A 22,012-nucleotide genomic window follows, 5' to 3' on the forward strand; every position below is an offset into this window, starting at 1 on the left:
ACCCCATGTCCCAGCAGGCCCCAAGCAGCTTTGAGTCCAGGGACACTGAAACATTCCCTGTCCTGGCATGGATCATTCCCTGTCCTCCTCTTCCCTTTGAACCCCACACTTTTCTCCAGCGCACCCCACTTTGCTGCAGGGAGAAGAGACGGGGGACCCCCAGAGCTGGCAGTGGAAGCCCCCTGTTCCCGACAGCCCACAAGGAGAGGAATGCGCGGGATGAGCCTGGCGCTGGTTTTTTGGGATCCCGAGCTGTGCCAGAGCCGTGGCATCGGCCGGCAGGGAGAGGCCGTGGGGCTGAGGGCTGCGGGGGGCTCGGGAGGCTCGGGGGACAGGCAGTGGGGGCAGGCCGGGGGGGAAGGGGTGCAGACAGGGGAGTGCAAATAGCGGGGTGCAGATAGTGGGGTTCAAACAGGGGGTGCAGGCAGGGGGTTAAGGCAAGGGAGGGGCAGGCAGGAAAATGCAAATAGTGGGGTGCAGATAGTGGGGTTCAGGCAAGGGAGGGTTAAATCAGGAGGTGCAGGCAGGGGGTTAAGGTAGTGAGGGGTAGTACGGAGGGTGCAGATAGCGGGGTGCAGATAGCGGGGTGCAGACGGGAATACACGGAGAGAAGTAGCGGCCACCACTCTCCCTGTTACAGCGTCATATTCCGGCCGTGCGCCGCTTCGCCCCAGAGCCCGGATAGCTCAGTCGGTAGAGCATCAGACTTTTAATCTGAGGGTCCAGGGTTCAAGTCCCTGTTCGGGCGGATCTCCTTTTTCCACAGATGAGTTCCTTTATTTTTTATTTCCTGCCAGGATTCCCCGCGGGCGCAGCCGGGACCCTCCGGCGGGCAGCGCCGGTCGTGCCGCGGGTGGAAAAAGGTTTTTTTTGAGGGGTGAAAAAATTGGGCCGGCCAAAAAAAAAAAAAAAAAAAAAGAAAGAAAAGCAGATCCGCCCGAACAGGGACTTGAACCCTGGACCCTCAGATTAAAAGTCTGATGCTCTACCGACTGAGCTATCCGGGCTCTGGGCAGCGACGTTACCCACCGCACTTATCAGTGTACAGTGCGGAGCGGCCGCTCCCGGCTTTTTCCAGGAAATGGGATCCGTTCCCGGCGTGCGATTCCCTCCCCCCGGGACAAACACGGCTCGTTTCTGTCCGAGCGGTGCAGCCTGGGGTGCTCGGCCACAAACCCAGCACATCGCACCGGATTTTGCTGTTTACGCGCAGCGGTTCCGCTTTGGTCGCTTCCCAAGGCTCTGACAGGATTAGTTCGGAATTTTCCAAACATATTCCCTGATCCCAGCTTGGGCGTGAGCTCTGGAAATCATTCAGTGCAATCCCCCTGACACGGCAGGGTCACCTGGAGCAGGTGAAAGGGGGAAGTGTGGGTTTTATAATGAAGATAGATGGATATTCTAATATCCAGGTGGATATTCTAATATCCAGGTGGATATTCCAGTGGATTGTAATGTCCTGGGGAATATTCTAATGTCCAGGTGGGTATTAAAATGAAGATAGCTCAGCTCTAGGACGCAGGGACCTTGACTATTTTGCCGAGTCAGCGATGTCTCCATAGACACACATCGACATCTTGATTTATTCCATCCTTAAGGCTTGATAATTCCAGGGTGTCCTTGAGTCAGGGATGTACCTGCTGCCTGCTCCACTGAGCAGCTCTCCTTTCATGCTGATTAAGCTTGAAAATATACAAAGATCTTGCATCAAAGAGCTTGAGATAACATTTATTTCCCCCCCCTCCATTTTTAAATTTTTATTGTTGTCATTATCATTTATTACTAATTATTTATTTTTATTTATTACAATTTGTTGTGTCACGTAATATAGAATAATATACTTTATTATATACAATATTGGATCCGTATTCATGACTTAGTACTACTTTATGCATTTATTATTATTTTTTAATTTTTTAATTTTTAAATTTTTTTTTTTTTTTACGTTTTCCACCAGGGCTGAGAGGACGCATCGCCGGGGTCCTCCAACCCGCTGGGCGGCGCCACATGCCCACGACGGCACCGCGTCCTTTCCAGCAGCACGTTCCGCTCCGCTCTGGGGCTTCGCCGCCATGTTGGCCGTGAGGGGAAGCGGCGGCCCGGACCCCGCTAAAATGGAGGCGCGGAGCCCTCAGGGGGTGTAGGGGCTTCGTCCCCTCCCCGACCCCCGGCCCGGAGCCCATGGAGCGGCTGTAGGGTGAGCACGGGGCTGAGGCGAACGCGGGGGTTCCCGGGGGCGTAGGGCTGAGGGGGGCGGTGAGGGGGCAGGAGGCGGTGCCGGCGGGAGGGACCTGGGGCGGTGGGAGCGTCAGTGAACTTTTATCTCTTCCCAGGAAACTCTGGGACAATTGGGATTGCTCCGCCTGGAGAAGGGAAGCTTCGGGTTGATTTAATTGTGGCCTGAAGGGAGCCGGCGAGAAAGATGGAGAGGGAATGTTTACAAGGGCCTGCAATGACAGGAGAAGGGGGAATGACTTCAAACTGCCGGAGGGCAGGGATAGGTGGGATATTGAGAACAAATCCTTCCCTGCCAGGGTGGGGAGGCCTTGGAATGGAATTCCCAGAGAAGCTGTGGCTGCTCCTGGATCCCTGGATGCATCCCAGGCCAGGCTGGAGCCAGCTGGGATAGGGGAAGGTGTCCCTGCCCATGGAGCTGGATGAGCTTTAAGGCGCTTTCCAACCCAAACCACTCTGTAATTCCATGATCCCAGGATTTCACCCTCATAAACACAATCTGAGGAATGGATCCCACAAACACGAGTTTGGTTTACTTAAGGAAGTGTCAGCTGTTGGGGGAAAAACCCTGAGAAAAGCCCATTTTTTTTTTCCCCCTCCTAAAATAGAGATAAATGCAAATCAGGATGTTCAGGGTGGTGGAAGTGCTTCCCCACCCCAAATTCATGGAGGGATTTAGGGGGATTTGCAGAACAATTCGCTCTTTGTGACTTTAATCGAAGTGATCACTTTTGTTTTTCCTTCTCCTTTCCCACATTTCACAACGAAAGGAGCGTTGCACAACATTTTTTATTTGTTATCTGCTCTTATTTACCGAAGGTTTGGGTGGCATTTTGGGCAGATCTTTGGGGGAGCAGCCCAAAATTCCTGCCAGATGCATCATGCCAGCCACAAAACTCATCCCAGGTACAAATCAGTATTTTAAATGGTTGTGGGTTTTTTTTTTTTTGTTTTTGTTTTTTTTTTTTTTTTAATTAAAAGGTCTGAATTTGAGGCGTGAGATGCCCCCAGGGACTCTGATGGGGACAAATTTAATTATCAGTAATGTGATGATCACATCAGTGCCTGTTTAAAGCCTCCCCTCCGGGGCTGTTTTACCTAAAATTACCTCAAATCCCAACTTTGTTTTCAGTATTTTGCTTTATTTCAAAGCTGGAAAAAGCGGTCACACCTGAACCCAACCCCTGTTGTGTTTCCACTTGAAATAGAACTTAGAAACTAATTTTTTTTCCCCTTAAAACGGGACTTTCAGAAACCAAAACTGGGCTTGAATAAGTTCGAGCTTAACTTTTCAGCCACTTGAGATCTTTGCTTTCAAAAAAAGCTGCGGTCTCGTGGGGTTTTTGGTGTCTCGAGGAGGAACTTTTAGTCACAGAAGAGGCAAATGACCGCTTCCCGTGGCGGGGGTGAAGTTCTGGAGTGGAAAAATTGCTCAGCTCATGACTCCTGTGTGATTCACGATTTCCTCTCGAGACCTTGCTCTGCTCCAGGGACATTTTCTGCAGCTCCCAACGACCTGAAATCCGCCGGAGATTCATTCCCTCGGCTCCAGGTTAGGGGTTGTGAGGTGAAATATGGGATATTTCGAAATAGAGCTGGGCGGGGAAAGTGAAACTGCGCTGGCAGAGCGTGAAATTCGCCCGTTTTTTAGGAGTTTCCACCACGTGGGAGCACACGGAGCTTTTCAGGAGGCTGCATCCCTAAATTTTGTGGTGTTGGCAGCCTGGAAATGTTGTAGAACTCAGGAACAAAACCTTAATGAACCCCAAGATTAAATCGTGGTGAAATATGAGTATTACCGAGAAGCAAACTGCCTAAACCCCATCATTTATCTGTAAAACCCGGAGGCTTTGAGTGGTAAAATCAGTGCTGAAACGGTTAAAACTCATCTCCCATTGCCTCCCTCAGCCCCTGGGGCAGCAGAATCCCTTTCTCGGAAAGGGGGTGGAGAGGAAATCCGAATTTTTTCTCCTCTTTGGGGCTGATTTTCACACCAGCCCAGCCGTTATCGGCCACTTTGGGTGCCTCCCTCCCTGCCCTGCCCCGGGCGAGGTTTGAAAAAATCGACTCACAAGAGTCCGGAGCATCCTCGGGACGTGGCAGAGCCTTCCCCGGGGGCTGTCCCACCCAAAAATCCCGGGATAACGATCCCGGGATATTCCTGACAGGCAGAGAAAGTCAAAGCCGGTAAGTCTAGCTCGTTTTAAGGGTGTTTGTGTTCAGTATTTTGGTTTTATCCGCCAGAAATCTGTTAAAATTTAGGGAAATTATAATTGGGAAGTGATTGAAGCTGTTAGAATTTGAATTATTATCGGGTCGCTGTCAGTGCTGTTTAGAAATTTGAATGTTTGATAGGCTTCAATCAACTCTGTCCAGCTCCTCTCGGGAAGATTAAGAGCATTTTTTGTTCAGTGTTTTTGGTTTTATCCACCAGAAATCTGTTGAAATTTAGGGAAAATGATAACTTTACAGTTATATTTAAAGCTGTTTTAATTTGAATTATTATCTGGTCACTGTTTGGAAATTTGACTAATTGATTTGCTTGAATCAGCCCTTCCTAAATATTTAGAAGTGTTTGATTTTTGGGAATGATTTTATTCCATGTAGTGCCTCACAGAACTGCTGTAAAAACCCTCAGAAGCCTCTCCTAAAATCCCTAAAAATCCTTTTTAACAGGTGGGGCAGGGATTGGAAGTTCCCAGCGCTCAGAATTGGTGCTAAAATTCAGATTTTTGTCGTGTTTTGAGGTTCCAGCCTGTTTTGTCTGCAGCTGCATTCCTCAGGCAGGAGCTTGATTATTTTCAAAATACTCATTTTAAGCTCATCATGTGCCTCACATCCTGATAACCGCTGTGGGAATAAATTCATTTATCTGGGAAAATTCAGCAAAAGGCGATTTAGATTTTACTTTGAAAATTTTGTGGCATTGCAATTTCAAATCTCATTACTTGACGTTATAATTCAAAGAATTAAATTACTGCACGGATTAAAAATTGACTGAAAACGTCCCCAAAGCTGCAGCTCACAGGCAAATTGAGGAGTCCATTTTGGGAGTTAATTTCCTGCTTTAGCCTAAATTTTACCGAAAAGGCTCTTGCAGGGATTATTTGCAACCAGATTCTTGTAAAAACTGAGATTTTAATCTCAATTTGAGAGCTGGGAACACATAAATTCTGACACGAGGTCAAGACTTTGAGCCAGTTCAAGCTGCTTTTTTTTCCCCCACTATTTAATTGACATTAATTCCTTTCTTTTCCAAGTTTTCCAGCCCGTTTTGAGGGAGGGATGAAAGTGGATTTGCTGAGTGATTGCTGAGGTGAAGCTGCTTTTTGGGAGGATGCCAAAACTGAGAAAGGGCCCTGAAACATTCGAATTGTGCAGGACTTCCCCTTGTGGCCCTTCCAGGAAAGGTTCTGGCACCTCCTTCCCCAGAAATGCTGTTAAAATTCATTTATTCCCTGAATCCAGGTGTTTTTTTGGGAGGTTGCAGCAGCTTTGGGAGATTTTGGGTAATCAGGGAGGTGGGGGATGTGCCGATTGTGGCTTCTCCTTTGGGAATCAAATCAGGAGCTGCTGGAATGGGGAGAATTCCATTGGGTTGTGACTCAGTTGCTCATTCCCCACCTCTGAGTCAGGAATTTCACCCCGTGGAATTGGAATGTTTCCTGATGGAGATTCCCTAAGTTCCCCACTGTGTGTCACTGCCGGAGTCAGGGCATGGAATTCCAGAATCCCAGGATCATCCAGTCCCACCCCCAGCAGTGGGCAGGAACACCTTCCCCTACCCTGGGTTGCTCCAGCCTGGCCTTGGACATTTCCAGGGATGGAGCAGCCATGAATCCTCTGGGAATTCCATCCCATCCCCTCCCCACCCTCACAGTGAGGGATTCCTTCCCAATATCTCCCCTAAATTTCCCCTTTTTTCAGTCTGAACCCATTCCCCCTTCTCCTGTCACTCCAGTTCCTGTGGAATCTTTATTATCCCGACTAGGAATCCCCCTGGGAATGAGGGAATTGCTCCTGAGGTTTCACTCACATTCCCAAACCAGCTCTGAGCTCAGATGAGCCCCCTGATCCTCAGTGTTCCCTGTGATTGATGTGGATAAATCCATGGATAAATCCCTGCCCTGAGCAGGGTGGAACCCATTTGTTCCCAGCAGGAATCGGAAAATCCGGGCTGCTCCGTGGGAATGTCCCATCCCTGCTTCTCTGGCCAGTCCTTCCATGGCTGTTTGCTGGATGCAGCTTGGAATCATGGATTCTTTAGGGTTGGAAAAGCCTTTTGGGGTCAGGAAATCCAGCCCAGGGATCTTTAGGGTTGGAAAAGCCCTTTGGGATCAGGAAATCCAGCCCAGGGATCTTTAGGGTTGGAAAAGCCCTTTGGGATCAGGAAATCCAGCCCAGGGATCTTTAGGGTTGGAAAAGCCTTTTGGGGTCAGGAAATCCAGCCCAGGGATCTTTAGGGTTGGAAAAGCCTTTTGGGATCAGGAAATCCAGCCCAGGGATCTTTAGGGTTGGAAAAGCCTTTTGGGATCAGGAAATCCAGCCCAGGGATCTTTAGGGTTGGAAAAGCCTTTTGGGATCAGGAAATCCAGCCCAGGGATTCTTTAGGGTTGGAAAAGCCCTTTGGGATCAGGAAATCCAGCCCAGGAATCTCTAGGGTTGGAAAAGCCCTTTGGGATCAGGAAATCCAGCCCAGGGATTCTTTAGGGTTGGAAAAGCCCTTTGGGATCAGGAAATGCAGCCCAGGGATTCTTTAGGGATGGAAAAGCCCTTTGGGATCAGGAAATCCAGCCCAGGGATCTTTAGGGTTGGAAAAGCCCTTTGGGATCAGGAAATCCAGCCCAGGGATTCTTTAGGGATGGAAAAGCCCTTTGGGATCAGGAAATCCAGCCCAGGGATTCTTTAGGGATGGAAAAGCCCTTTGGGATCAGGAAATCCAGCCCAGGGATTCTTTAGGGTTGGAAAAGCCCTTTGGGATCAGGAAATCCAGCCCAGGGATTCTTTAGGGTTGGAAAAGCCCTTTGGGATCAGGAAATGCAGCCCAGGGATTCTTTAGGGATGGAAAAGCCCTTTGGGATCAGGAAATGCAGCCCAGGGATTCTTTAGGGTTGGAAAAGCCCTTTGGGATCAGCAAGTCCAACCCAGCTCAACCCAACCGTGTCCCCAAGTGCCACATCCACAGGGACTTTTGAACACTTCCAGGGATAACAACTCCACCCTGAGCAGCTCATTCCAACCTTTTCCATGATAAATTTTTCCTGCTGTTTAATCCAACCCCCCCCCCCCGGAACAGAACAAAGCAGGAGGGGCCCAGAACAGGATTTAAAATGGGATTTTAGGGCTGATTTTAACTCCTGGATCCATTTTTAGGGCGGTGCTTGAACAGCTCCTCACTGCCAGGATGAGCTCCCCAAGCTCTGCCCAGCATCCAGCAGCCGAGAATTCCTGCAGGATCACCCTTGGACAAGCTCATCAGGTAATTAGCAGCTAATTACCCCTCATTTCCACCACTTCTCTCTGTTATTTTCTCCTCAGAGCAGTGATTTTTATTAAACCCAAGCAATATTTAAATCAGGAGAATTGATCCTAAAGGATTGGGCTTTATCCTGAGGAGTTTGTTCTCTTTCACATCACTGATTTAGGAATATTTTAAAGGGAAAAAACAGTAAAAGTGGGCGTAAAAAAAATGGGATAATGCATATTTTTGTGCTGAATTTGTACTTAATTCCACTCATCACCCTCACAGTGAGGAATTCCTTCCCTAAATTTCCCCTTTTTTCAGTCTAAACCCATTCCCCCATTTTGTATCACTCCAGTTCCTATGGAATCTTTATTATTATCCAAATCTTTATTTATGATCCATAATAGGAATCACCCTGGGAATGATGGAATTGCTCCTGAGGTTTCACCCAGATCCCAGAGCAGATGAGCCACAAGATTTGATGTGTTTGATGTGGATAAATCCATGGATAAATCCCTGCTCTGAGCAGGGCAGAACCCATTTGTTCCCAGCAGGAATCAGAAAATCCAGGCTGCTCCATGGGAATGTCCCATCCCTGCTCCTGGGAGTGACTCCGAGCTCAGTCACCGCCCATCCCAAGGCTCTGCATTCCCAGTCTGGGCTCTGCATTCCCAGTCTGGGCTCTGCATTCCCAGTCTGGGCTCTGCATTCCCACTCTGGGCTCTGAATTCCCAGTCTGGGCTCTGCATTCCCAGTCTGGGCTCTGCATTCCCGCTCTTGGCTCTGCATTCCCGCTCTTGGCTCCGCATTCCCACTCTGGGCTCTGCATTCCCAGTCTGGGCTCTGCATTCCCAGTCTGGGCTCTGCATTCCCGCTCTTGGCTCTGCATTCCCGCTCTTGGCTCCGCATTCCCACTCTGGGCTCCGAATTCCCACTCTGGGCTCTGCATTCCCAGTCTGGGCTCTGCATTCCCGCTCTTGGCTCTGCATTCCCGCTCTTGGCTCCGCATTCCCAGTCTGGGCTCTGCATTCCCAGTCTGGGCTCTGCATTCCCAGTCTGGGCTCTGCATTCCCGCTCTTGGCTCTGAATTCCCACTCTGGGCTCTGCATTCCCACTCTGGGCTCCGCATTCCCAGTCTGGGCTCCGCATTCCCGCTCTTGGCTCCGCATTCCCAGTCTTGGCTCCGCATTCCCAGTCTGGGCTCTGCATTCCCAGTCTTTCCTCACAGGAACAGCCACATCCAAGTGTGAGGGGTTAAATCCAAATTCTTTGGATTGTTTTTTGGTGGGTTTTTTCGTCTTGCCAAGGACTATTCCTGGCTGGAATTCCAACAAAACTCTGCTCTGTGTTCCAGGTGAGACCCAAACTGCCCCTCCTGAGGATTCTGCAGGCTGCAGGTGCCCAGGGCGACACCTTCACACTCAAAGAGGTGGGGTCACATTCCAGCCTTTATCCCTGGGCTTTTTTGAGAGGTGGGATGGGACTGACTCTTTAATTTCCTCTAGTTGAACCCTCGTCTTTGAACTGGGAGAGCCCCGTTTTTAACTGGGAGAGCCCTGTTTGAACTAGGAGAGTCCTGTTTCTAACTGGGATGGTCCCATTTTTAACTGGGATAGCCCCATTTTTAACTGGGATAGCCCCGTTTTGAACTGGGAGAGCCCTGTTTGAACTGGGAGAGCTCTGTTTCTAACTGGGATGGTCCCATTTTAACTGGGAGAGCCCTGTTTTGAACTGGGAGAGCCCTGTTTGAACTGGGAGAGCCCTGTTTGAACTGGGAGAGCCCTGTTTCTAACTGGGATGGTCCCTTTTTAACTGGGAGAGCCCTGTTTCTAATTGGGATGGTCCCATTTTTAGCTGGGAGAGCCCTGTTTTTAGCTGGGAGAGCCCTGTTTGAACTGGGATAGCACTGTTTGAACTGGGATAGCACTGTTTGAACTGGGAGAGTCCTGTTTCTAATTGGGATAGTCTCATTTTTACTGGGATAGTCCCGTTTTTAGCTGGGATAGCCCTGTTTGAACGGGGATAATGCTCTTTTGAACTGGGATAGCGCTGTTTGAACTGGGATAACACCATTTTAACTGGAATAATGCCCCTTTAAACTGGGATAACCCCATTTTAACTGGGACATTTCCATTTCCCCACCTTCACCTCAATCTCCCTCCTTGCCAAGGATTAACAATTCCAAACCTTCTGCTGAAACACAACCCTCCCTTGGCTAAAAGTGCCAAAAATCACCTGTAATTTACCTCCCACAACGCAGGCCAGCAGGATATTGTAAATCCAAGGAAATTTCCCAGGATTTTGGTGGCTGAGGCAGTGTCCTGTCCCCCACAGGTGATGCATTTCCTGGGCCAGTACATCATGGGGAGGCAGCTCTACGACAAGAGGCAGCAGCACATGGTTCATTGTGGAGGGGATCAGCTGGGAGAGCTGCTGGGACTGCAGAGCTTCTCTGTCAAGGATCCCAGGTAGGAAAAAAAATTCTCTTTTCACCAGGAAAAGCTCCTGGAGTCACTGCTGGGTTGAGGGGACAGCTCTGTCCCTTTTGTTCCTGCGTCCCCTCAAGCCTTGGGTGTTAAATGTCAGTGAAAATCTTTGTCCTGCACTGAGTTTGAAGGTGAAGTTTGTAATAAGCAATTAAAAAAAAAAAAATCCTAATTGGGTTTTATGGGGGCTTTCTAGGAAAAAAATTCACTGTGGGTTTGGGGTCTCTCTAGAAAAAATTCGCTGTGGTTTTTGGGATCTCTCTAGAAGAGGTTTTTGGGATCTTTCTAGAAACACACACACACCCCCCCCCAGCCCAGAACTCATTGTGGTTTTTGGGATCTCTCTAGAAAAAAACCTCAGTGGTTTCTGAGATCTCTAGGAAAAAAAACCTCAGTGGTTTTTGGGGTCTCTCTAGAAAAAACTCACTGTGGTTTTGGGATCTCTCTCGAAAAAACTCACTGTGGTTTTTGGGGTCTCTCTAGAAAAAACTCACTGTGAATTTTGGGATCTCTCTTGGAAAAACCTCAGTGGTTTTGGGATCTCTCTAGAAAAAACTCACTGTGAATTTTGGGATCTCTCTAGGAAAAACCTCAGTGGTTTTGGGATCTCTCTAGAAAAAACTCACTGTGGTTTTGGGATCTCTCTAGAAAAAACTCACTGTGGCTTTTGGGGTCTCTCTAAGAAAAAATGTCAGTGGTTTTTGGGGTCTCCCTAGGAGAAACCTCACTGTGGTTTCCAGGGTCTTTAGGAAAAAAACCCTCAGTGGATTTTGGGATCCCTCTAGAAAAAAAACCACCTCAGTGGCTTTTGGGATCCCTCTAGCAAAAAATTCCCCGTGGTTTCTGGAGTCTCTCTAGAAGCACTTTTTGGGATCTCTCCAGAAACAACCCCCCTAGCCCACAACTCACTGTGGGTTTTTGGCATCTCTCTAGAAAAAAAATCACGGTGTTTTTTGGGGTCTCTCTAGGGAAAAAACCTCACTGTGAATTTTGGGATCTCTCTAGGAAAAACTTCAGTGGTTTCTGGGATCTCTAGGAAAAAAACCTTAGTGGTTTTGGGATCTCTAGAAAAAATCACTGTGGTTTTTGGGGTCTCTCTAGGAAAAAATGTCAGTGGTTTTTGGGGTCTCTCTAGGAAAAAACCTCACTGTGAATTTTGGGATCTCTCTAGGAAAAACTTCAGTGGTTTTTGGGATCTCTCTAGAAAAAACTCACTGTGGTTTTTGGGGTCTCTCTAGAAAAAAATCACTGTGGTTTTTGGGGTCTCTCTAGAAAAAAATCACTGTGTTTTTTGGGGTCTCCCTAAGAAAAAATGTCAGTGGTTTTTGGGGTCTCTAGGAAAAACCTCACTGTGGTTTCCAGGGTCTTTAGGGAAAAAATCCTCAGTGGTTTTTGGGATCTCTAGGAAAAAAGATTCCCTGTGGTTTCTGGAGTCTCTCTAGAAGCAGTTTTCGGGATCTCTCTAGGAAAATCAATTCCCTGTGGTTTTTGGGGTCTCCCTGGACGCTCCAAGGGGATTTTTCCTGGCTCAGGGGGTGACGGTCGCTTGTGTCCCTTCCCCACAGCCCCGTGTACGAGATGCTGAAACGGAACCTGACGGCTGCTGCCCTCTCAGGTAGGTTGGTCACAAACCCATTCCATAAATGTTGCAATAACTGGGTAAGTACTGAAATTCAGGAGCAGATCTGTGGCTGAAGGAGGAATAAACTTCTCTCGAAGGCTTTGCCAAGCAAATCTCTCGGAGTTTGTGTCTTTTCTGTGTGTCAGGAGCTGTTTGAGTGATGTGGCTGCCAAGAAAAGCCAAATTTTGGGCCAAAGCTAAATCCTGAGCGTGGCTGGAATATCCCATCCTTTATTGAAATCAATCTTCAATCAATTGAAATCAATCTTTATTGATTTCTCAATATTTTTTCAGCTTCGGAGCTGCAACTTCTTGCTCTCACCTCGTTTGATACTTTGATGATCTCTAAGAGTTGCTAAAAACTCTGCGAGGCTTTAATCAAACACTGGAACCTTTAAAGGTCATTTCAGCTTCCCCAGCTCATGAGAGGAATCAAATCAAACTCCATCAAAATGAAAATTCTCAAATTAATCTGAGCTGGTGGCTTCCTTGCAGCCAGTTCCTGTTGTAGGGCTGGGAACGTTCACTGGGAAAAAGAAACTCCACTGGGAAAAAGAAACTCCACTGTGGAGTTTTGTGCTACATTTCCTGAGGTTTTTAAACAGATACAATGGATTTAATCCTTCAGAAGGGCTCAGGCACATGGAGAGAAATTCAAAATGAAAACGAACACTTAAAATATGGCCCTAAAGGGTTTGGTTTCCTACCTTGGATTTATTTTTACGGAAGATTCTTTTCAAGAATCTTTGGATTTATTTTCTAGAAGAATTTTTTGAATTCTTTTTGGACTCTTAACCTGTAGGATAATTGTGTGAGTGCTGTTCCCTCTTCCCAAGAAAAGCTGTGTGTGTGGAGAGCAAAGGATTCCCAGCCAAACTCTGTCCTCTGCTGCCTTTTTCCTTGGAATGTGGCCATTCCTGGTCCACTCCTGGTGTCACTTTAAGCCTGGCTCAGGAAATGCTGTCCTTAGGACTGAGTTAGGCCTGGCTGTGTGTGAGTGTGACCCAAACGAAACAAGCTTGGCAGACCAGACCTTGGAATGCACAGGGAGGGAGACTCCAGCTGTTTTCCTTCCTTTCCAGCTGTTGGGTTTCCTTCAGCTCAGCACAGGAATTACTGGATTTGGTGATTTTTCCCCCCTTTTCTCTTCTAATTTTTCCCCCCTTTTCTCTTCTGATTTTCCCCCCTTTTCTCTTCTAATTTCCCCCCCCTTTTCTCTTCTAATTTCCCCCCCCTTTTCTCTTCTAATTTCCCCCCCCCTTTTCTCTTCTAATTTCCCCCCCCCTTTTCTCTTCTAATTTCCCCCCCCTTTTCTCTTCTAATTTCCCCCCCCTTTTCTCTTCTAATTTCCCCCCCTTTTCTCTTCTAATTTCCCCCCCCTTTTCTCTTCTAATTTCCCCCCCCCTTTTCTCTTCTAATTTCCCCCCCCCTTTTCTCTTCTAATTTCCCCCCCCTTTTCTCTTCTAATTTTTCCCCCCCTTTTCTCTTCTGATTTTCCCCCCTTTTCTCCTCTGATTTTCCCTTTTTCTTTTTCTTTTTCTTTTTCTTTTCTTATGTCCCCCCCTTTTCTTTTCTAATTTTCCCCCTTTTCTAATTTCCCCCCTTTTCTTAGCCAATTTTTCCCCCCTTCCTTGTCTAATTTCCCCCCCAAGTCTGTCTCCCACGAGATGCATTTAGGAATCCCTCACCTCAAGGATGTTTTTTATGGAATATATTGGCTCCTAAAGGAAGCCTTCCAGCACCTGGAGTATTTTCACTCCCTGAAAATCCAATTTTGGAAGGATGATTCTTCCCTGTTCTAACATCCCTGCAGAGCCCAAGCAGTGATGGATGGGCCAGCTGGCGTCTGTTTTCCATCAGGGATTAAAAAATCAGCAGCTGGAAGGTGATGGAAGCGGGAAAGGAAAGCAGGAATATGGGATAGATCCCTGTCGTCTCTGATCCTGGCTTTTGCTCCATTTAAAGGCCACTTGGAGGTGGAATTTTCTGCCTGTATGTGTGATTCCTGGTGGGAATCAGCCTCATCCAGCAGGGAATTTCCCTGCTAAATTGCAAGGGGAGCAGGCAGGAGCCAGCCTGGCATCTTTTGTTCTCCCTGTTCAAAGCCAGACTCAGGAAGATTCCCATTAATTGGATTGTTCCTGTTATTTAGCTTGGCCTTTTAATTAACTCCTGGGAGCAGCAGAATCAGCTGGATTCGGGTTTGTCCAGGACGTGTCCACGCTGTGTGTGCATGGAATTTTCCCTTCTTCACTCTTTATTCCTTGTGTCCACACCCTTCAGGAAGAGCTGGAATCCTCAGGATTCCAAAGAACAACCTTGCTCTTCCCTGTTGACCTTCCAGGTGGGATTCCCCACCCTCTGGAATTTGAGCAGTGCGATGTGGCCCGACTGCCATGGTGCTTTTTAGGCGACCTCAGAAGCAATTCCAAGTCCGAGGGTAACGGATCCACAGATACTCAGACTAACCAGGAATTCTTGTGGCAAGGAGCTTGGGATGGCTGTAGGAAAACAGGAATCATTTTTCCCTTTGAGAAGATCCTGACTTTTCACCCAGCTGCTTCTCCAGCAAGGCGCAGACCCCAAAATCCATAAACTCATCCCTGAGGAAGCCAGGCCTTTGCTAATAAGGAATTTTCCAAGGTCTGCCAAGCGTGGCTCGTTGGTTGCTTGCTGCAGGCCCTGCGTGATGTGAGAATGGCTATTTCCGGGGAAGGTTTTTCCTTGTGTTTTACCTGCCATCTGCAGATGCTGCACAGACTCTCCCAAAGGAGCAGAGCGTCGCTAAGCCCAGCCCAGACCAGCTGAAGGTAAACCCCACTGCCTGGTGGTTTCTTTTCTTGTACAGAGTTGCCCCTTCTCTGTACCTGTGCATGGTGGACTGCCAGAACTTTTTTGTTGTGCCAGCTCCTCACCTTCCTGAGAGAAAAAAAAAAACCAAAAACGATCCCCAAAAAGAAAAAGTTCTTGGGAGTCCACAGAGCAGGGACAGAGTGACCCTTCTCTGTTCTCCTCGTGACAGAGTGCCAGTCTCTGAGCGCGTTTCTCTGGGGTGCAGCACTTCCAGGCCTCAGCTTCTCCAGCCTGCTCCGTGTTTTCCTGCTTTTCCCCCTTCTATCCCACCCTTTCTCCGAGTAGGAATTGCCAAATCATTCACTGAGCCAGTTTTGTGTCTAGTTAGGATTTGTTTTCAGCAGCTTTTCAGGCAGAGGTGAAAACCTAGGAAAAATCTTGGCGCTTCCAAAGTTTCCTGGTGTGGTTTGGGATGAGGGCGGGTGGAGCTGGGAGGTCTCAGAGAGCCACAAAATCCCGGTTTTACTGCATGAAAAACGGCAACTTTGGGACTTTTGCCAAGCTGAAGATTTTTCCTAGGTTGGTTGTGCTGATTCCAGAGGCTTTAGGCTGTGTATGAGGTCAATAGTTTGTAGTTTTTATTCTCAGTTATTCCTCTTCCTGCCTGCTTGGTCTCATCCTGCAGCTGGTGCCTGGGAATGGAAGTGCTACATCCCCTTGTCCCTGCAAGCTCTGCTGGGTTAATTCCTGGATTTTCCTTCCTGCAGCTCAGCCAGGAGGAAGGGTCTGACTCTGGAATCGTGGAGGGTGACAGCAAAGCCTCTGCTCTGGCTACCTCAGAGCCCAAAAGTGACTCTTGTGAAGGTGAGGGACAATTTTCTGTGTTACCACAACATTTACAAATCCTGTGTGGGACACATAGCAGCAAAATGCTGGAGGAGGGAGTTGGGAGACTCCAAAAAAATCCCTGGTTTGGAATGAAATCATTCCAAATCTTCATGCTAAAGATGGAGAGATTGCAAATGTTCACCACAGGCGTTGTCTGGCTCACAAAGAACAAAATGCTCTGAGTGCAGTGGCAGGTAAAGCCCCCAAATCACATCTCTCACTGAACAATGCCATGAAAAAAACCTTCCAGACCTTGCTGGAGGGTGTTTTAAATGCTGGAATTATCCTGGGATCCATTCCCCTTCCCAAGGGATGCTCCTGAGCACACAGAACCCAGCCTGGGCTGGCTGCAGTTGTTCCCTGCAAACCAAGCAGGGAACTGAACAACAATGGGGTTTTTTTTTTTGTGGATCTGTCATATTTTGACATTTCCCCATGGGATTTCTTGCTGGGTCACTCATGGAGATTTCAAATGTTTTGGGAGCAATTTTCCTGTTTTTCCACTTTGTATTCTCTCGTATCAAGGAACCTCAGTTGGAAAAGCAGCTCTTTGCAGAATGTGGGTGTTCCCAGCTCGAATGGGAGTGGTGGAAATTCCCTGGATGTACAAAACAGCCTTGGCTGTGCCTTTGAAACTCCAGGCACTGGAGGGAGGGAGATCCAAGGTTATCCTGGAATCCGGAGCGCTCAGTTTGGGATCCCGAGCTGGAAAGGAGGCTGGAGCACAGGGAGGATGGATCCCCACTTTTGTTTGAGCCTGGCTTGAGAATTCAGGAGCTGCAAACTGAATTCAAACCGGTCCTTTCTGCATTTTAAATCACTCAAGAACTCCACTCAGGGCTGGCTCGGGAAGTGTTCGTGTTTCTGTGGTGAAACTTGAGATGAAAACTCAACCTGTCCCAGTACAGGGACACTGGGAACACTGGGATGTTTCCTGAATTAATGCAGGGATTTCTGTCAGATCCAGCAGCACAGATGGGACATCCAAACCCTAAAGCTCCCAGCCTGATGCAAGAAGGACAAAATAATCCAATTTGGGCCCAGTTTTTCTCTGCTGGCCTCTTAACCAATGACTTGAACTCTCCTTGGCTCTTCCAGACAAAGACTTGATAGAAAACCTCTCCAAAAGCAAGAAGCCGAAGCTGGACCTGGTGTTTGAGGAATGGGATGTGGCTGGGCTGCCTTGGTGGTTTTTAGGCAACCTCAGAAGCAATTACAATTCCAGGAGTAACGGATCCACAGATATTCAGACTAACCAGGTGTGGAACCACTTTAAAGTGTCCTCTCCCTCTCCTCTTTTGCCTCCAAGGCAATCAAATATTCCTGGTTTTTCTCTCTTTCCCCTTCCCACTCCAGGATTTTCAGCCTCTCCCCCTGTGTGGGCCTGTCCCAGCCTTTCCCATCGGGTGGTTGGTGATTTTTAGTGGTTTTAAAGCAACCAAACTCTCCCTCAAGGCCCTCAGAGGTCCCCGGATTTCAGGAGTTGCCCTTTTTTATTGGGATGAACGTTGTAGGGTGGTGGAAGGGGAAGCAGGACAGAGGTGGAAGCTGGAAAATGAGGAGCCTGTGAGGTGGAATTTGGAAAAAGGGAGAGCCTGTGAGGTGGAAATTGGGGAAAGAGGAGCCTGTGAGGTGGAATTTGGAAAAAGGGGGAGCCTGTGAGGTGGAAATTGGGAGAAGGGGGGCTTCTGAGGTGGGATTTGGGAAAAGGGGAGCCCATGAGGTGGAATTTGGAAGAAGGGGAGCCCATGAGGTGGAAATTGCGAAATGGGGGGCCTCTGAGGAGAAGATTGGGAAAAGGGGAGCTTGTGAGGGAGAAATTTTAAAAAGGGGGCCTGTGAAGTGGAAACTTGGAAAAGAGGAACCTGTGAGGTGGAAATTGGGAAAAGGTTGGAAAAAGAGGAGCCTGTGAGGTGGAATTTGGAAGAAGGGGGCCTCTGAGGAGGAAATTGGGAAAAGGGGAGCCTGTGAGGGAGAAATTGGGAGAAGGGGGGCCTCTGAGGAGGAATTCGGGAAAAGGGGAGCCCGTGAGGTGGAAATGGGAAAAAAGGGAACTTGTGAGGTAAAAATTTTAAAAAGGGGAGCCTCTGAGGTGAAAATTTTAAAAAGGGGAGCCCATGAGGAGGAAATTGGGAAAAGGGGGGGCTTCTGAGGAGGAAATTGGGAAAAAGGGAGCCTGTGAGGTGAAAATTTTAAAAAGGGGGGCCTCTGAGGTACAAATTGGGAAAAGGGGAGCCCATGAGGAGGAAATTGGGAAAAGGGGGGCCTCTGAGGAGGAAATTGGGAAAAGGGGAGCCTGTGAGGTAGAAATTGGGAAAACGGGGGCCTCTGAGGAGGAAATTGGGAAAAGGGGAGCCCGTGAGGTGGAAAATGGGAAAAGGGGAGCCTCTGAGGTGAAAATTTTAAAAAGGGGAGCCTGTGAGGAGGAAATTGGGAAAAGGGGAGCCTCTGAGGTGAAAATTTTAAAAAGGGGAGCCTGTGAGGAGGAAATTGGGAAAAGGGGAGCTTGTGAGGTGAAAATTTTAAGAAGGGGAGCCCATGAGGTAGAAATTTTAAAAAGGGGTCTCTCAGGGTTGTGAGGTGCCCCAGGAAGAAGCTGCCCAGAGCATTGGAGGTTGTTGGAGAGGAAAATGGGATGGTGATGGATGTGGAGCTGCTCCTAAAGGGCTTTTCCTGTTTTTTTTTTCCCTCAGGACATTGACACTGCCATAGTTTCAGACACCACTGATGACCTGTGGTTCCTCAACGAGTGCCCCTTGGAGCAGGGCAGTGCTGGGCTCAAGGTGGAAGTGCTGGACTGTGAGGAGGTTACAGGAAGTGCCACAAAGGTACCACAGTTAGGCCTGGTTTAACTCATCCCATGGTGCTCTGCTGCCCTTGGAAAAGCTGGATCTGTTCCCATCCAGAGGCTAAATCCTGTTTAGAAAAGGCTGTCACTGTTCCTCACATGTTGGGTGGTTTTCCTGTTTGGGTTTTGGTTTAAATCCATATTTTCAAGGCATAAAATTTGATTTAAAATGAATTAAACCTCTCCCAGCAAGTTAACTGGGTTTCTAACCAGGATCTGCAAGAATTACAAATCAAAAATCATGGAATTAAGGTTGGAAAAAGCTCTTAGAGTCCCGCTAAAGACTCAAAGAGGAAAATCTGATCACAGTAAAGCAGGACTAAACCAGGAAGAGTCACCAACGTTCTGCAATAAAAACACTGCAAAAAATGGCTTTTTTATTCACTTACAGAAGTGGTTTAATTAGCAGGGTGATTATATAATCGTTTAACTGGGGTGTGCAGTGCCAGGAACACGATAAATAGGGATCATTCCGACATTCCCACTCTCTGACAATGCTTCCTGGAATTCCAGGTGCCTGAGGATGTGTGCTTGGATGAGCTGGAGAATTCCCAGTGCCTGACTGATGACACGGACACAGAGGCTGCTTCTGAGGTGCGAATTCCTTGGGATCAGCATTCCCTGGGGCTGGAAGGACTCATCCCACATCTGCTGCTGGTTTTGGGGTGGGAAAAGCTGATTCTCTTGTGGGTTTCCACAGAAAAAGGGGCTGGGTGAAGTTCTATTGATATCCAGGCATAGTTTAATAAGGTTTTAATAAGGTTTTAATAAGGTTTTTAATAAGGTTTTCATTCCATGTTGCCCTCTGGATGGAAATCTAGAGGATTGTCCTTGGAAGGAACCTGGAAATCTCAGGTAGCACTTTGGAATCACTGAACCCATACTCTAAAAAAACAAAAAAACCACCTTTTTAGTGGACAAAATCCCTTTTTCTGTGACAAAATCAGGGATTCTCCAAGTCCAGTGGAGCTGCCTCCTGTTTTGTGCTCTCTGGGATGGGAGGAGGATCCACTTCTGGAAAATTCCATATTTCCATGACACTGGAATGGCCTTTGTGGTGTCATTTGTCCTCTGGAATTACAAACCACAGCTGCTTTTTCCCTGTTTTAAGGACAAAACAAGGTGGGAGGAGAACCAGCAGCAATTCCTGGGCTTTCACCCTGTTCCTCTTCCCAAATCCCAAACACCAAATTCCTTCTTTCAGCTTCTCCCAATCCTGAGGCTGCCTTGGAGGGTGGTTTGAATTCCCCAAAGTGCATCAGGGGACTTTTTACAGCTGGTGACACCAAAATAAGAATTGATTTGAGGCAGAATTTTAATAATTTTAGGCAGAATTTTAATGGTTTTAACAGAATTTTAATAATTTTAGCAGAATTTTAGTGGTTTTAGCAGAATTTTCCAGCCTGGAATAAATGGGAATGTCCCTGGTTTTGGATAGCTGACTCCTGGCTCTGCACTTGGGCAGCTCCAGCCCTTTTATGTGGGATAGTTAATTAATAAATCCATTAATTGTGCAGATTCCACAGCTCTAAGTGAGGGGTGAGCCTGGAAAACAAATTCCTGCCAAATTCCAGGAGCTCTCCCCTTGAATTTCGAGGGAGGAATTGAAAATTCTGTTGAAATTAAATGAAAATAAACTGTGCTCCAGCTTGGATTCTTCCAGGGGGCTGAGAGAGAGGAAGGAGAGGAATTCATGAGGGAGAAATCTGTGGGACACACAGGGAGAAATCAATTCCAAGCCACAAAATGTTGATTTTTTCAGCTTATAAATCACTCATAAATAAAATTTTCATCACGAGCCTTCCTTGCTGCTTTTCCCACATGGCTAAAACGAGGAATACCCAAAAATACACTGATTTTTCTGCTGGAATTTTTGCCTTAAATCCCTCAGGATTGCTGGCAATGCTCCAAGTGCAGGAAGTTCAACTCTCCAGGGAAAAGGTACTGCTACCGCTGCTGGGCCCTGCGCAAGGACTGGTACCGGGACTGCCCCAAACTGCCCCATTCCCTGTCCCTCTCCAACATCAATTCCATGGAAAACCAGGAGCAGGATGAAGGGATGGACGTTCCAGACTGCAGGAGGACAATTTCAGCCCCAGCTGGCCAACCCAAACACCTTTTCCTGGGAGAAACCAAACCCCACGTGGATCCCGGCAGCTCCATCGAGTCCTTGGATTTGGCGCGGGATGGGAAAAACCGGGATTTTGCCGAGCTGAAAAAAGAGGAGGAGATGGAATCTTTGGAGAGCATCAAAACCCTGCTGAATCCCTGCTTCCTGTGCCAGCACAGGCCTCGGGATGGGAATATTGTCCACGGAAGGACTGCTCACCTGGTGGCCTGCTTCAGGTGTGCCAGGATGCTGAAGAAGAAGAGATCTCCGTGCCCCGTGTGCAGGAAGGAGATCAAGATGGTCATCAGGATCTTCATGGGGTAGTGAGGCTTTCTGCCCCTAAAATAACCCCAAAATGAGGAGGGGTTTTTTTTTGCACTCAAATCCCAGTTCCGGGGCTCAGTGTGTGCAGATCACAATGGTCGTTGGGTTATTCGTGGGTTAGCTGAGCCTTCTGACCCTAAAATAAGCCCAAAAAGAGGATTTTTTTTTGCACTCAAATCCCAGTTCCAGAGCTCAGTGTGCAGGATCAGGATGGTCATCGGGATCTTCACGGGGTAGCAGGTTCACTTGAGCCCTTCTGCCCCTAAAAATAACCCCCAAATGAGGTTTTTTGCACTCAAAATCCCATTTCAGTGTGTGCAGGAAGGAGATCAGGATGGTCATCAGGATCTTCGTGGGGTAGCGTGGCCTTCTGCCCCTAAAATAACCCCAAAACGAGGTTTTTTGCACTCAAATCCCAATTTTAGAACCAATTGTGCAGGATCAAGATGGTCATCAGGATCTTCATGGGGTAGTGAGGGTTTCTGTCTCTAAAAGAACCCCCAAAAAGAGGATTTTTGCACTCAAACCCCTATTCCAGAGCTCAGCCAGTGAAACCAAAGAAAATCAGGATTTGAATCCCACTAAGAATCCTCTGCAGGATCCACTTTTCCATGGAAATCAAACACCTTGGGATCAAAACCCCAGCTTGGAAATTTTCCCAATTTTCCGACTTCAGCCCAATTTTGCCCCTGGGATTCTTTATCCTGACCAAGAATGGAAGATTTGGGAAAAGCTGTGACTTCTGGAATGTTTTTTTTTTTCCATAAATCCAGACCTGTGCAATTCCTTTGGAGCTGAGAGATAAAAAATAGAAATAAATATTTATGGTGGGAGGGTGGGGGGTTTGTTTTGCATCAGTTTTCCTGAGAAGAAAAATAACTTTATTCCTGATTTTTTTTTTTATTGTTTAAGGCAGGCAGGGTGAAGATTTCCTTGCTCCCAGATGGGAAGTAATTCCAGATTTTTAATCCACAGCTCTCAGGTCACAAATCCGATGGAAATAATAATAATAATAATAATAATAATGGTATATTTTGCTTTTTTTTTTGGACTCTTTAATTTCTTTTTTTAATATATTTAAATCTATTCTCGGTCACCCTTTCATAGCTCTGTCCAGCAGGATTCAATGCCAGAAGCTTTGGGGTATTTTGGGATGTTCCACCTGCCCTCACCTCATCCTTCAGGCTAAAAAAATCCTCATTTTTGAGGGAAAAATGGCTTTAAAATCAAAACATGAACCTTG

The 22,012-nt window shown here is 47.5% G+C and overlaps 1 protein-coding gene and 2 non-coding genes across 3 annotated transcripts; 2 read left to right on the forward strand and 1 right to left on the reverse strand.

The window, feature by feature from the left end:
• Positions 1 to 675: 675 nt before the first annotated feature.
• TRNAK-UUU lies at positions 676 to 748 on the forward strand. Its single transcript has one exon. It is a non-coding gene; the product is annotated as a tRNA-Lys (tRNA).
• A 186-nt stretch (positions 749 to 934) lies between these two features.
• TRNAK-UUU lies at positions 935 to 1,007 on the reverse strand. Its single transcript has one exon. It is a non-coding gene; the product is annotated as a tRNA-Lys (tRNA).
• Positions 1,008 to 2,048: 1,041 nt separating this feature from the next.
• Positions 2,049 to 21,812, forward strand: MDM4 (MDM4 regulator of p53). The gene is made up of 11 exons (XM_032132834.1): positions 2,049 to 2,197; positions 7,609 to 7,714; positions 9,054 to 9,128; positions 10,034 to 10,167; positions 11,751 to 11,800; positions 14,555 to 14,616; positions 15,367 to 15,463; positions 16,586 to 16,746; positions 18,181 to 18,315; positions 18,849 to 18,929; positions 20,227 to 21,812. The coding sequence occupies exons 2-11, from the start codon at positions 7,640 to 7,642 to the stop codon at positions 20,767 to 20,769; spliced, it is 1,413 nt and encodes a 470-aa protein (XP_031988725.1). The 5' UTR covers positions 2,049 to 2,197; positions 7,609 to 7,639; the 3' UTR covers positions 20,770 to 21,812.
• The last annotated feature ends 200 nt before the right edge of the window (positions 21,813 to 22,012 follow it).

Source organism: Corvus moneduloides, chromosome 24 (genome assembly GCF_009650955.1).
Source record: "Corvus moneduloides isolate bCorMon1 chromosome 24, bCorMon1.pri, whole genome shotgun sequence".
NCBI classification, from domain to species: Eukaryota; Metazoa; Chordata; class Aves; order Passeriformes; family Corvidae; genus Corvus; species Corvus moneduloides.

Excerpts from the sequence above, each read along its gene's own strand:
- MDM4 (XM_032132834.1), top strand. The coding sequence starts at position 7,640 with ATGAGCTCCCCAAGCTCTGCCCAGCATCCAGCAGCCGAGAATTCCTGC. Across the intron at positions 7,715-9,053 it reads CCCTTGGACAAGCTCATCAG|GTGAGACCCAAACTGCCCCT; the intron begins GTAATTAGCAGC and ends TCTGTGTTCCAG. Across the intron at positions 10,168-11,750 it reads TTCTCTGTCAAGGATCCCAG|CCCCGTGTACGAGATGCTGA; the intron begins GTAGGAAAAAAA and ends CCTTCCCCACAG.